The following is a 15,895-nucleotide window of genomic DNA, read 5'->3' as shown; positions in this document are numbered from 1 at the left end:
AGTCCCTGCCGCTGAAAACATCCCCAGAGCATGATGATGCTGCCACCACTATGCTTCACCGTAGGGATGGTGCCAGGTTTCCTCCAGATGTGACGCTTGGCATTCAGGCCAAAGATTTCAATCTTGGTTTCATCAGACCAGATAATCTTGTTTCTCTTGGTCTGAGTCCTTTAGGTGCCTTTTGTCAAACTCCAAGCGGGCTGTCATGTGCCTTTTACGGAGGAGTGGCTCTACCATAAAGGACTAATTGGTGGGGTGCTGCAGAGATGGTTGTCCTTCTGGTAGGTTCTCCCATCTCCACAGAGAGACTCTGGAGCTCTGTCAGAGTGACCATTGGGTTCTTGGTCACCTCTCTGACCAAGGCCCTTCTCCCCCTCTTTCTCAGTTTGGCCAGCTCTAGGAAGAGTCTTGGTGGTTCCAAATGTCTTCCATTTAAGAATGATGGAGGCCACTGTGTTCTTGGGAACCTTCAAAGCTGCAGACGTTTTTTGGTATACTTGCCCTGATCTGTGCCTCAACACAATCCTGTCTAAGAGCTCTACGGACAATTCCTTCGACTTCATGGCTTGATTTTTGATCTGACATGCACTGTCAACTGTGGGACCTTATATAGACTGGTATGTGCCTTTCCAAATCATGTCCAATCAATTGAATTTACCACAGGTGGACTCCAATCAAGTTGTAGAAACATCAAGTATGATCAATGGAAACAGGATGCAGCTGAGCTCAATTTCGAGTCTCATAGGCGAAGGGTCTGAATACTTATGTACAGTTGAAGTCGGAAGTTTGCATACACTTAGGTTGGAGTCATTAAAACTCCTTTTTCAACCACTCCACAAATTTCTTGTTAACAAACTATAGTTTTGGCAAGTCGGTTTGGACATCTACTTTGTGCATGACAAGTCATTTTTCCAACAATTGTTTACAGACAGATTATTTCACTTATAATTCACTGTATCACAATTCCAGTGGGTCAGAAGTTTACATACATGAAGTTGACTGTGCCTTTAAACAGTTTGGAAAATTCCAGAAAATTATGTCATGGCTTTAGAAGCTTCTGATAGGCTAATTGACATCATTTGAGTCAATTGGAGGTGTACCTGTGGATGTATTTCAAGGCCTACCTTCAAACTCAGTGCCTCTTTGCTTGACATCATGGGAAAATCAAAAGAAATCAGCCAAGACCTCAGAAATAAGATTGTAGACCTCCACCAGTCTGGTTCATCCTTGGGAGCAATTTCCAAATGCCTGAAGGTACCACGTTCATCTGTACAACAATAGTACGCAAGTATAAACACCATGGGACCACGCAGCTGTCATGCCGCTCAGGAAGGAGACGCGTTCTTTCTCCTAGAGATGAACGTATTTTGGTGCGAAAAGTGAAAATCAATCCCAGAACAGCAAAGGACCTTGTGAAGATGCTGGAGGAAACGGGTCCAAAAGTATCTATATCCACAGTAAAACGAGTCCTATATCGACATAACCTGCACATGGGGACAAAGATCGTACTTTTTGGAGTAATGTCCTCTGGTCTGATGAAACAAAAATAGAACTGTTTGGCCATAATGACCATCGTTATGTTTGAAGGAAAAAGGGGGAGGCTTGCAAGCCATAGAACACCATCCCAACCGTGAAGCACGGGGGTGGCAGCATCATGTTGTGGGGGTGCTTTGCTGCAGGAGGGACTGGTGCATTTCACAAAATAGATGGCTTCATGAGGAAGGAAAATTATGTGGATATATTGAAGCAACATCTCAAGACATCAGTCAGGAATTTGAAGCTTGGTCGCAAATGGGTCTTCCAAATGGACAATGACCCCAAGCATACTTGCAAGCAAATTTGTGGCAAAATGGCTTAAGGACAACAAAGTCAAGGTATTGGAGTGGCCATCATAAAGCCCTGAACTCAATCCTATAGAAGATTTGTGGGCAGAACTGAAAAAGCGTGTGTGAGCAAGGAAGCCTACAAACCTGACTCAGTTACACCAGCTCTGTCAGAAGGAATGGGTCAAAATTCACCCAACTTATTGTGGGAAGCTTGTGGAAGGATACCTGAAACATTTGACCCAAGTTAAACAATGTAAAGGCAATGCTACCAAATACTAATTGAGTGTATGTAAACTTTTGACCCACTGGGAATGTGATGAAAGAAATAAAAGCTGAAAGAAATCATTCTCTCTACTATTATTCTGACATTTCACATGTTTTAAGTAAAGTGGTGATCCTAACTGACCTAAGACAGGGAATTTTTACTTGGAATAAATGTCAGGAATTGTGAAAAACTTGAGTTTAAATGTATTTGGCTAAGGTGTATGTAAACTTCTGACTTAAACTGTAAATAAGGTGTTTTTGATTTTTAATAAATATGCCCTTTTTTTTTTTTTTAACCTGTTCATTATGGGGTATTGTGTTTAGATTGAGGAACATGTTTTATTTAATACATTGTAGAATAAGGCTGTAACGTAACAAAATGTGGAAAAAGTCAAGGGATCTGAATACTTTCCCGAATGCACTGTATATACGTTTTGCTATGTTTGAAATTGTGACAGTGATGATACATTTTTATTGTAATGCTAGGTTTAATTCCTACTGTTTTAGAGCTTCATAATCTGGCAGAGTGCCATTTGATGAATTCTAGTGAACGTGAAAGACTAACGACTTTGAATGACCAATTCGATTAGATCACTAATTGCGCCTTAAAGGCCCAGTTAAGGAGCCCTATGCGGCTATGGAACCGAGGTTATAGATTTATTTGATTTCAAACACAATACAACCACACGTGGATAATGCATTTAACATCTTTGAGGATGACATAAATGTTTGAAAACGTTATGGTTCTCTAAATGGTTAAACCTTTCACACACATAATCATAGTAGGCTAGACATACTTGGGTTATACATATTACATCGAACAAAATGAAGGATAGGACAACATTGTCATTGGTTAGAGCAAGACTCCCTCAGTGGATCAGCGATCTCCGACTCCTAAACTGATGATGGTAATGCCAGATGATGACCCCCGTATAGGTTGACTCTTGATGGAAATGGGAAACTGCTGTTATTTTTCTTGCAGACTATTGAAAGGTAGTAGAATGGCAGAGTGACTTGCAAAAAAACATTGTGCCTCATTTTCATTTGCGAAAACAAGTGACAGAAAAATAAGTTTGAAATATCAGTGCAATAAAAACATTGTTCAGTCATGCCGTAAGCTCTACTATGGTAACTGGACGGATCACTATGCTCAACTTTGCAATACCGACATTAGCATCAGTCCGTTGTTTCAGTCAGTTTGCAAGGGTGTAAAAAATTATATATATATATACTTAGATTGTAACACTTGGATAGACTTACTCAACATTGGGTTGCTGAGCTAACAATGCGCACTCTTTGATACCCGGGGGAGGCAATTCTCCTGCTAAGGATGTTACAGCATTCTTCACTGTTGTGTACCCTACAAAAGAAGAAACAGATAAGTTCCTAGATCTAACTGCATTTCAGATCACGTTGAAAATAACTTTTCTATTTTTACTGCAAAATGATAGACTGAAGTTTGAGGTATACCTTTTCAAACAGAGCTCCCTGTCTATTTGCTCCAGTGATTTCCCTTTGGTTTCTGGTAACATGAAGTAAAAGAACACCACCGCTCCCACTCCAATCAGCCCATAAGAAAGGAATGTCCCAGACAAACCAATCACATCTGGTGACGAAACATAATCAACTTAATTGCCAGGTAGATACTTTTTAACTAAAGATACTGCACTGCATTCTAGGTTGAGCGCCATAAAAGGAATATAGTTCAATCTTTGAAGATTGAACTAGCATCCTAGAGTTTTAGCATGTTCCTATCTGATACATCTTCCATTGCTCGTAATACCAACACATACAGTACCTGTCAAAAGTTTGGACACACCTATTCATTCAAGGGTTTTTCTTTATTTTTACTATTTTCTACATTGTAGAATAATAGTGACGACATCAAAACGATGAAATAACATATGGAATCATGTAGTAACCAAAACAGTTGAACAAATCAAAATATATTTTAGATTTTAGATTCTTCAAAGTAGCCACCCTTTGCCTTGATGAGAGCTTTGCACACGCTTGGCATTCTCTCAACCAGCTTCACCTGGAATGCTTTTCCAACGGTCTTGAATGACTTCCCACATATGCTGAGCACTTGTTGGCTGATTTTCCTTCACTCTGCGGTCCAACTCATCCCAAACCATCTCAATTGGGTTGAGGTCGAGTGATTGTGAAGGCCAGGTCATCTGATGCAGCACTCCAACACTCTCCTTCTTGGTGAAATAGACCTTACACAGCCTGGAGTTGTGTTGGGTCATTGTCCTCAAGTCAAATCAAATTGGTTAGTAGATGTTATTGTGAGTGTAGCGAAATGCTTCTAGATCCGACAGTGCAGCAGTATCTAACAGGTAATATCTAACAATTCCACAACAAAACCTAATATCTAACAAATTCCACAACAAAACCTAATACACACAATCTAGTAAAGGAATGGGATGAGAATATATAAGTATAAAATATATGGATGAGAAGTGACAGAGCGGCGGCTAAGATGCAATAGATAGCAAAGAATAGATAGTGAAGGATATAGTATACCGCATATACATATGAGATGAGTAATGTGAGATATGTAAACATTCTTAAAGTGGCATTATTAAAGTGACTAGTGTGCCATTTATAAAAGTGGCCAATGATATGAAGTATGTAGGTAGGCAGCCACCTCTCTGTGCTAGCTGTTTAACAATCTGACTGAATCTCTCGGTCCCAGGTTTGATGCACCTGTACTGACCTCGTCTTCTGGATGGAAGCGGGGTGAACAGGTAGTGGCTCGGGTGGTTATTGTCCTTGATTATCTTTTTTGCCTTCCTGTGACATCGGGCGTTGTGTCCTGGAGGGGTGTCCTGGAGGGCAGGTAGTTTGCCCCCGGTGATGCGTTGTGCAGACCGCACCACCCTCTGGAGAGCCCTGCGGTTGTGGGCGGTGCAGTTGCCATTTTTTTATTTTTTATTTCACCTTTATTTAACCGGGTAGGCCAGTTGAGAACAAGTTCTCATTTACAACTGCGACCTGGCCAAGATAAAGACAAGCCGTACCGGGCGGTGATACAGCCCGACAGGATGCTCTCAATTGTGCACCTGTAAAAGTTAGTGAGGGTTTGGGCATTGTGGAAGTTAGAGTAGCAGTGGTCGAGTGTGTTACTCGCTCGTGTACTGCAATAGATATGCTGATAGAATTTATGCAACTTTGTTCTCAGATTAGCTTTGTTAAAATCCCCAGCTACAATAAATGCAGCCTCAGGATATATGGTTTCCAGTTTGCATAAAGTCCAGTGAAGTTCCTTGATGGCAGTCTTGATATCCGCTTGCGGGGAGATATACACGGCTGTGACAATAACCGAGGAGAGTTCTCTTGGGAGATAATATGGTCGGCATTTGATTGTGAAGAATTTTAGGTCAGGTAAACAAAAGGACTTGAGTTATTTTATGTTGTTACAATTACACCATGAGTCGTTAATCATTAAACATACAACCCCGCTCTTCTTCTTACCAGAGAGATGTTTGTTCCTGTCAGCGTGATGCACTGAAAATCCCGTTGGCTGTACAGACTCCGACAGCATGTCCCCAGCTAATCATGTGTCCATGTAACAGAGTATGTTACAATCCTGGATATCTCTTTCGAAAGCAACTCTTGCCCTAATTTTGTTGACTTTGTTAACTAGGGAATGGACATTAACAAGTAATATACTCAGAAGCGGTGGGTGGTGTGCGCACATCCGAAGCCTCACTAGAAGACCGCTCCGGCACCCTCTCCTCCGACTGCTTTGTTTTGGGTCGGCCTCGGGAATCAGTTCAAATGCCCTGGGAAGTGCAGACTAAGGATCCGCTTTGAGATAGTTGTATTCCTGGTCATAGTGCTGGTTGTGCTGGTAAGTTGACGTCTCTCTGATATCTAATAGTTCTTCCCGGCTATAAGTAATAACACTTGAGGTTATCTGGGCTAACAATGTAAGAAATAATACATAAAAAAACTAAATACTGCACAGTTTCCTAAGGACTTGAAGCGAAGCTGCCATCTCTATCGGTGCCATAGTCTTTCCTGTTGGAAAACAAATGATAGTCCCACTAATTGCAAACCAGATGGGATGGCGTATCGCTGCAGAATGCTGTGATAGCCATGCTGGTTAAGTGTGCCTTGAATTCTAAATAAATCACTGACAGTGTCACCAGCAAAGCACCCCCACACCATCAAATCAAATCAAAGTGTATTTGTCACGTGTGCCGAATACAACATGTGTAGTAGACCTTACAGTGAAATGCTTACTTACTAACCAATAGTGCGGAGAAAAAAAAGTATGTGTGTGTGTAGGTAAGTAAAGAAATAAAACAACAGTAAAAAGACATTTGCAAATAAGAGTAGCAAGGCTATATACAGACACCGGTTAGTCAGGCTGATTGAGGTAGTATGTACATGTAGATATGGTTAAAGTGACTATGCATATATGATGAACAGAGAGTAGCAATAGCGTAAAAAGAGGGGTTGGAGGGTGGTGGGACACATTGCAGATAGCCCGGTTAGCCAATGTGCGGGAGCACTGGTTGGTCGGGCCAATTGAGGTAGTATGTACATGAATGTATAGTTAAAGTGACTATGCATATAAGATAAACAGAGAGTAGCAGCAGTGTAAAAGAGGGGTTGGGGGGGAACACAATGCAAATAGTCCGGGTAACCATGTGGTTACCTGTTCAGGACTCTTATGGCTTGGGGGTAAAAACTGTTGAGAAGCCTTTTTGTCCTAGACTTGGCACTACGGTATCGCTTGCCATGCGGTAGTAGAGAGAACAGTCTATGACTGGGGTGGCTGGGGTCTTTGACAATTTTCAGGGCCTTCCTCTGACACCGCCTGGTGTAGAGGTCCTGGATGGCAGGCAGCTTTGCCCCAGTGATGTACTGGGCCGTACGCACTACCCTCTGAAGTGCCTTGCGGTCGGAGGCCGTGCAATTGCAGTACCAGGCAGTGATGCAACCGGTCAGGATGCTCTCGATGTTGCAGCTGTAGAACCTTTTGAGGATCTCAGGACCCATGCCAAATCTTTTTAGTTTCCTGAGGGGGAATAGGCTTTGTCGTGCCCTCTTCACGACTGTCTTGGTGTGTTTGGACCATTCTAGTTTGTTGTTGATGTGGACACCAAGGAATAAGAAACTCTCAACCTTCTCCACTACAGCCCCGTCGATGAGAATGGGGACGAGAATGTCGTGCCTGGCCATGCAGTCGTAGTTGAACAGGGAGTACAGGAGGGGACTGAGCACGCACCCCTGGGGAGCTCCCGTGTTGAGGATCAGCGTGGCAGATGTGTTGCTACCTTCCCTCACCACCTGGGGCCGGCCCGTCAGGAAGTCCAGGATCCAGTTGCAGAGGGAGGTGTTTAGTCCCAGGTTCCTTAGCTTAGTGATGAGCTTTGAGTGTACTATGGTGTTGAACGCTGAGCTGTAGTCAATGAATAGCATTCTCACATAGGTGTTCCTTTTGTCCAGGTGGGAAAGGGCAGTGTGGAGTGCAATAGAGATTGCATCATCTGTGGATCTGTTTGGGCGGTATGCAAATTGGAGTGGGTCTAGGGTTTCTGGGATAATGGTGTTGATGTGAGCCATTACCAGCCTTTCAAAGCACTTCAAAACTACGGACGTGAGTGCCACAGGTCTGTAGTCATTTAGGCAGGTGGCCTTTGTGTTCTTGGGCACAGGGACCATGGTGGTCTGCTTGAAGCATGTTGCTATTACAGACTCAATCAGGGACATGTTGAAAATGTCAGTGAAGACACCTGCCAGATGGTCAGCACATGCCCGGAGCACACGACCTGGTAATCCATCTGGCCCCGCAGCCTTGTGAATGTTGACCTGTTTAAAGGTCTTACTCGCGTCGGCTACGGAGAGCGTGATCACACAGTCGTCCGGAACAGCTGATGCTCTCATGCATGCCTCAGTGTTGCTTGCCTCGAAGCGAGCATAGAAGTGATTTAGCTCGTCTGGTAGGCTCGTGTCACTGGGCAGCTCGCGGCTGTGCTTCTCTTTGTAGTCTGTAATAGTTTGCAAGCCCTGCCATATCCGACGAGCGTCGCAGCCAGTGTAGTATGATTCAATCTTAGCCCTGTATTGACGCTTTGCCTGTTTGATGGTTCGTCGCAGGGTATAGCGGGATTTCTTGTAAACTTCCGGGTTAGAGTCCCGCACCTTGAAAGCGGCAGCTCTACCCTTTAGCTCAGTGCGAATGTTGCCTGTAATCCATGGCTTCTGGTTGGGGTATGTACGTACAGTCACTGTGGGGACGACGTCCTCAATGCACTTATTGATAAAGCCAGTGACTGATGGGGGTAATCCTCAATGTCATCGGAAGAATCCCGGAACATGTTCCAGTCTGTGATAGCAAAACAGTCCTGTAGTTTAGCATCTGCTTCATCTGACCATTTTTTTATAGACCGAGTCACTGGTGCTTCCTGCTTTAATTTTTTACTTTTAAGCAGGAATTAAGGGGGATAGAGTTGTTGTCAGATTTACCAAATGGAGGGCGAGGGAGAGCTCTGTACGCATCTCTGTGTGTGGAGTACAGGTGATCTAGAATTTTCTTCCCTCTGGTTGCACATTTAACATGTTGATAGAGATTTGGTAGAACTGATTTAAGTTTCCCTGCATTAAAGTCTCCGGCCACTAGGAGCGCCGCCTCTGGGTGAGTGGTTTCCTGTTTGCTTATTTCCTTATACAGCTGGCTGAGTGCGGTCTTAGTGCCAGCATCTGTCTGTGGTGGTAAATAAACAGCCGCGAAAAGTATAGCTGAGAACTCTCTAGGCAAGTAGTGTGGCCTGCAATTTATCATAATATACTCTACTTCAGGCGAGCAAAATCTAGAGACTTCCTTAGATTTCTGGCACCAGCTGTTGTTTACAAATATGCACTGACCGCCCCCCCTGGTCTTACCGGAGTGTGCTGTTCTATCCTGCCGGTGCAGCGTGTATCCCGCTAGCTGAATATCCATGTCGTCATTCAGCCACGATTCCGTGAAACATAGGATATTACAGTTTTTGATGTCCCGTTGGTAGGATATTCGTGATCGTACCTCGTCTAGTTTATTGTCCAATGATTGCACGTTGGCGAGTAATATTGACGGTAACGGCAGCTTTCCTAGTTGCCTTCTGCGGGTCCGGACGAGGCACCCGGCTCTTCTTCCTCTATGTCGCTTCCTTTTGCGAATAATTGGGATGTCTGCCCTGTGGGGTCTTTGGAGAATATCGTGTGAGTCCTGATTGCTGCTGTTGTTGTTGTTGAAAAAAATCTTAGTCTAATCCGAGGTGAGTGATCGCTGTCCTGATATCTAGAAGATATTTTCTGCCGTAAGATACGGTTGCAGAAACATTATGTACAACATAATTGACAAATATCGCGAAAAAACCCACATAATAGCACAATTGGTTAGGAGACCGTAAAACAGTGGCCATCTCCTCCGGCGCCATCTTCGCTCCTACATGCGTCACGGTGGGAACCACACATGCGGAGATCATCTGTTCACCTACTCTGTGTTTTACAAAGACACGGCGGTTGGAACCAAAAATCTCTAATTTGGACTCATCAGACCAAAGGACAGATTTCCACCGGTCTAATGTCCATTGCTCGTGTTTCTTGGCCCAAGCAAGTCTCTTCTTCTTATTGGTGTCCTTTAGTAGTGGTTTCTTTGCAACAATTCGACCATGAAGCCCTGATTCACGAAGTCTCCTCTGAACAGTTGATGTTGAGATGTGTTTGTTACTTGAACTCTGTGAAGCATTTATTTGGGCTGCAATTTCTGAGGCTGGTAACTCTAATGAACTTATCCTCTGCAGCAAAAGTAACTATGTGGCAGTCCACATGAGAGCCATTTTCATCATAGCGCTTGATGGTTTTTGCGAGTGCACTTGAAGAAACTTTCCAAGTTCTTGAAATTTTCCAAATTTACTTTCCTTCATGTCTTAAAGTAATGATGAACTGTCGTTTCTCTTTGCTTATTTGATCTGTTCTTGCCATAATATGCACTTGGTCTATTACCAAATAGGTCTATCTTCTCTATACCACCCCTACCTTGTCACAACACAACTGATTGGCTCAAACGCATTAAGGAAAGATATTCCACAAATGAACGTTTAACAAGGCACACCTATTAATTGAAATGCATTCCAGGTGACTACCTCATGAAGATGGTTGAGAGAATGCTAATAGTGTGTAAAGCTGTCATCAAGGAAAAGGGTGGCTATTTGAAGATTTTTTTAAACCTTGAATGAGTAGGTGTGTCCAAACTTTTGACTGGCACTATATACAGTACATTCGGAAAGTATTCAGACCCCTTGACTTTTTCCACATTTGTTACGGTTCAGCCTTATTCTAAAATTGATTACATTGTGTTTTATTTCTCATCAATCTACACACAATACCCCATAATGAAAAAGCAAAAATAGGTTTTTAGAAAATACATAACTATTCAGACCCTTTACTCAGTACTTTGTTGAAGCCCCTTTGGCAGCGATTACAGCCTCGAGTCTTCTTGGGTATGACGCTACAAGCTTGGCACACCTGTATTTGCGGAGTTTCTCCCATTCTTCTCTCCAGATCCTCTCAAGCGCTGTCAGATTGAATGGGGAGCGTCGCTGCACAGCTATTTTCAGGTCTCTCCAGAGATGTTCGATTGGGTTCACATCAAGGCTCCGTCTTGGCCACTTAAGGACATTCAGAGAAGCCACTCCTGCGTTGTCTCAGCTGTGTGCTTAGGGTCGTTGTCCTGTTGGAAGGTGAACCTTCGCCACAGTGTGAGGCCTTGAGCGCTCTAGAGCAGGTTTTCATCAAGGATCTCGCTGTACTTTGCTCCGTTCATCTTTCCCTCAATCCTGACTGTTCTCCCAGTCCCTGCAGCTGAAAAACACGATGCTTCACCGTAGGGATGGTGCCAGGTTTCCTCCAAAGAGTTCAATCTTGGTTTCATCAGACCAGAGAATCTCATGGCTTGGTTTTTGCTCTGACATGCACTGTCAACTGTGGGACCTTATATAGACAGGCGTGTGCCTTTCCAAATCATGTCCAATCAATTGAATTTACCACAGATTGACACCAATCAAGTTGTAGGAACATCTCAAGGATGATCAATGGAAACAGGATGCACCTGAGCTCAATTTCAAGTCTCTTAGCAAAGGGTCTGAATATTTATATAAATAAGGTATTTTAAAATGTTATTTTTAATAAATGTGCAACAATTCTAAAAACATGTTTTCGCTTTGTGATTATGGGGTATTGTGTGTAGACTGGGGAGGGGAAAAAATATTTCATACATTTTATAATATGGCTGTAACGTAACAAAATGTGGAAAAAGTCAAGGGGTCTGAATACTTTCCGAATGCTTTGTAGCAAACCAGACTTGATTGAATGTGAATTCATAGAGGTAGACACTTACTGATGACATTCAAGAAGGAGAATGTGACAATTAAGTTGGCAGCCCAGTTGAAGCAGTTAGTGAAGGCAAACGCTCTCCCTCTGACCGCAGCAGGAAATATTTCACTCAAAATGAGCCAGGTCACTATGCAACGGAAAATTCACAAACGTTAACCTCTAGTCATTCACAAGACAACACCATATGATTGTCAAAAGCAAGTTCTAAGCTTAACAATAATCTTGTGACCCCACATTTAGATCAATTTTTTATTTAATTTTTCTATTTTTGAATTTTTACCCCCTTTTCTCCCCAATTTCGTAGTATCCAATTGTTAGTAGTCACTATCTTGTCTCATCGCTACAACTCCCGTACGGGCTCGGAAGAGACGAAGGTCGAAAGCCATGCGTCCTCCGAAACACAACCCAACCAAGCCGCACTGCTTCTTAACACAGCGCGCATCCAACCCGGAGGCCAGCCGCACCAATGTGTCGGAGGAAACACTGTTCACCTGGCGACCTGGTTAGCGTGCACTGCGCCCGGCCCGCCACAGGAGTTGCTAGTGCGCGATGAGACAAGGATATCCCTACCGGCCAAACCCTCTCTAACCCGGACGACGCTAGGCCAATTGTGCGTCGCCCCATGGACCTTCCGGTCGCGGCCGGCTGCGACAGAGCCTGGGCTTGAACCCAGAGTCTCTGGTGGCACAGCTAGCACTGCGATGCAGTGCTCTAGACCACTGTGCCACCCGGGAGGCCCCACATTTAGATAATTTGCCAGAGAATACGATAATTATGAATAATCCTAGGAGAAAGTACTTACTTGGTCCAAATCCAATTGAGTATGCACTGACGACTGCCATCATGCAGAGTAAAATGATCCAGTTAACCACTCCATTGTGGACAGCTGGAGAAGCCACTGGCATCAAAGTACCTAAGGATCTCTCAGCATCATAAGCGATATGCCTTACTTCGGTCCTATCGAGAAGTCCAAGGCGTTGACTGACAGAAATGTCAAAGCTTGATTGATTTTCCACCGTTAGCTGTAATAGGGGTGTGCTGTTATTGACATAATCCCCAGCATTACAGGGTGTCTTGGTGTTGACCACTGAACGCCCGCTCAAAAGTCCTATGGTGATCAAACACACAGACATTACTGTACATCCACCAATGAGCAGAGGCCTCCTGCCAACCCTATCGGCAAACACCATGGAGACCAAGGTGGCGATCACCTTGACTACCCCCAAGCCCAAGGACGCCAGCACTGCCGAGGCATTGCTCTTGAAGCCCACTGAATGAAAGATGGTTGAGGAGTAGAAGAGCACATTGGGCTGACCTGTGAACTGTTGAAAGATCACCAAGCCTAGCGCAATGGTAGTCCTAGTCCTCATGTTGTCCTTCTGTTGAAAGAGGTGCAGAAAGCTGTACTGTGGGTTATCGAGTATGTTGGAAACATGTGCCGAATTCTCGACTTTGTGATTCTCAATGGAGTGAATAAGACCTCTTTGGCTTTGAGCACCTGCCCTTTGGCCTACTGCAGGTGTTCCGGCATTGGACGGGAGAAACCAAATGGAGACAAACTGAGCCAAAGTAGGCACGATGGCTAACCCAAACATATACTTCCATCCCTGCCTGGCATCCGACAGGATATAGTTTACGGCGTAAGCTCCCAGGATGCCCACGGTGATACCAACTTCGTACAGAGTCACCAAAAAACCTCTGTGCTTGGGGGTGACCATCTCCGATACAAAGATACAGCAGGACATGGAGGAGATGCACATGGCGAAGCCCACTGTGATTCTGCCCACCACCAGTGCCAAGTAAGAGTTGCTGACCAGAATCAAACTCCCGGCCAGGATGAGGACGTTGCTGTGGAGGATAGAGTTCCTCCGGCCGTAGCGGTCGATCAGCCACCCACCGACCAGGGAGGCCAGCAAGGCCCCGATCAGAAGGGCACTGACCACAGCCTCCTGCTGGACACAAGTGAGTCGGAACTCGGCCTGGAGCTGGAGGAGAGCCCCGGAGATAATCCCCAGCTCGTAGCCAAAGACCAGGCCACCAAGCGTAGATACCACACTGGAGAGGACTAGGGTTGAGCAACCTAGGGAAGAAGAAAAAGGTTTGGAGTATATAATTATACAATTCATTATGTGAGTATAGGATTCATTTCGTTAACATTTGAATGATCCTTGGATGATGTGATACAATTGATAATGGTTTCCACAGAAGGTAAAACATATTAAGGTGCAACACTATGTAATCATTTGTGTCTATTTTCATATTACTGAATGTGTGCCTATATAGAGGACATTTAGTAAAGCAGCTAAAAAATGTGCTTATCATACATGTTCTGTGTCCCATAGAAGAAACATTAACTATTCAAATGTATGTTCATGTTTGGAGAAAGGACATTAATAATTGATTATGTTCTTCATGTCCAGGTATACATGTTTTATATGCAATATCTATTTCTGATTAATCTTACAAAACTCCAGGATAATGGTTGTAAACTCTACAAAGCGGTGTCTTCAATGATGATAATGTAGTTTTTTTGACACTTCTGCATATGCATAAGTATTGCATTCATGTACTATTAGGCCTACTGTACATCTACATTATTTTAGTTGTTAGTGGTTGTATATTCAGGCAAAAAATGTTTTATGTATTTTCTATGCCACATGGTTTTTATTTCATGAAGGGGTTTTACCAATGAGATATATGAGAGATATATATATATTTGTATGTACATAATTGGGTTTTATACACATCCAATTAAATAACAGGAGCTGGACAGTAGAACATAGTGGCAATGTGCAAATATTTCACCTGGATTTTACAATTAGTGGTCCCATAAGTTATTTTGTGTCATTTCATAACAGCTTGCCTTGATGTTGTAAGATAATTAGGTTGAAATAATCAAAATAACTTACCCATAATATTGAGTTGCTATTCCTTCAACTAAAAACACATTTCAGTTAAAGCAAGGCTCAGTCCATGTTGACGTTTCTCGCCTCTAAAACAGAAGCAAAAATAATCCATGAAACATAAAAAATGATGTTTATAAATAGAGAAATAAAACGCTTATGACCTCGCGCGCCCAAAAGGAGACGTCCTGCGGCGCATGAACAAGACAGCGAGCGCAAGAGGCGGCACAGCTCTGTAGTCATGACAACTCCCCTGTTTATGCCACTGATTTCATTAGACAAGACCACTTGAGATTGCCTCAACAAAATGCACTCTGGCCGTTAATCAGATCATTGCTCCTTTTCTGTTTGGAAAAAGCCTCTTATGCACTGCTAGCAAATGTAATATTCCTTACAAATAGGCTGCAGAGAGGAGATGACAATGCATTGATGAATTTAACATGTCCTTTCAAAATACTGCAGCAGAGTTGTTTCAATTAGAATAACGGTAATACATTAAGTATAAGGCCTTTAATCTATTATATCCCATCTATTATATTTAATGTACAGTATAATAATATTATATTACATTCCATTATATTCTGTCACCATCCAAACACCAGTTTTATTGCATGCTCAAAACAAACAGGCCTATATGGTTCATACTAATGGCTATATGGAAAATAAGAAATACATTGAAGGTACAAAAGACTTATGATATTCACCACTATTTTACCTGTTGCCATTGTTGATGTGCTTATCAGTAAAACACCAGTATGTTTTATCTTTATCATATCAGAAGTGTAAAATAAACTATTGCTTAATTGTACATTTTTGGACGGTAGGCATCCTTGCTATCATGGAATACCGTTATTGAATGTTCGCATATTAATTAATAGGCTAAAGCACAGATATAGACTAGACAGTAGACTACATACATTAACTACCCTTACCAAAATTGGTTGAAAGTTAAAATCAAAGAAGAAACGACGAGTTAAAACCAAGTTTACGATTTCCCATCATGCGGATAGACTCTCAAAGGCAAGTATCCCGTTAAACTTCAGAGAACGCGCTCGAGTGCACTCATTTACTTAAGGCAATGACTAAGATGCTTTGTTTTTTGTAGCCTTTTTGTAGTAAATTTGCTTACCATGTTGTTACAATGTTTCTGGTGAAGATGCATTTGGTTAACTTCGGAGCAACACAATGTATGACTTTACATTTCAGGAAGTTGAAGCTACGTGGCAGAGAAAAGCGTCTCAAATTGCAAGTCTCAAATTGCAAGAGACTCCATTTCAAACTTTTGACACCAGGGGCCGACATCTCGACCACATTTAAAATATTCCAAGGAAATCGAACTCATAATGAAACTTTTCCCATGCTTCACTTAGTGAAACTATCGTTGGAAAATTGTAGGCCCATAAATCGATTAAGCCCATATGAATGACAACACGTATGGAAAAACGTTATTTTACAAAAAATGTATAAACCTCGCAGTAGGCTATCATTTGTCGTCGTGAATTATTCCTACAG

At 42.9% G+C, this 15,895-nt stretch overlaps 1 protein-coding gene across 1 annotated transcript; it reads right to left on the bottom strand.

Annotated features, from left to right (window-relative positions):
* Positions 1-2,733: 2,733 nt before the first annotated feature.
* On the bottom strand, positions 2,734-15,635 carry slc2a10 (solute carrier family 2 member 10). The gene is made up of 7 exons (XM_055911036.1): positions 15,513-15,635; positions 14,390-14,472; positions 12,283-13,560; positions 11,485-11,607; positions 3,561-3,696; positions 3,351-3,450; positions 2,734-3,033 (listed from the first exon to the last, which is right to left on the bottom strand). Exons 2-6 carry the CDS (start codon positions 14,391-14,393, stop codon positions 3,351-3,353), a joined length of 1,641 nt encoding a protein of 546 aa, XP_055767011.1. The 5' UTR covers positions 14,394-14,472; positions 15,513-15,635; the 3' UTR covers positions 2,734-3,033.
* Between the last annotated feature and the right edge of the window lie 260 nt (positions 15,636-15,895).

Source organism: Salvelinus fontinalis, unplaced genomic scaffold (assembly GCF_029448725.1).
Source record: "Salvelinus fontinalis isolate EN_2023a unplaced genomic scaffold, ASM2944872v1 scaffold_0043, whole genome shotgun sequence".
Taxonomy (NCBI): Eukaryota; Metazoa; Chordata; class Actinopteri; order Salmoniformes; family Salmonidae; genus Salvelinus; species Salvelinus fontinalis.
The sequence above is the reverse complement of the archived record's forward strand: the minus strand, read 5'-3'. Positions and strand labels throughout refer to the sequence as shown.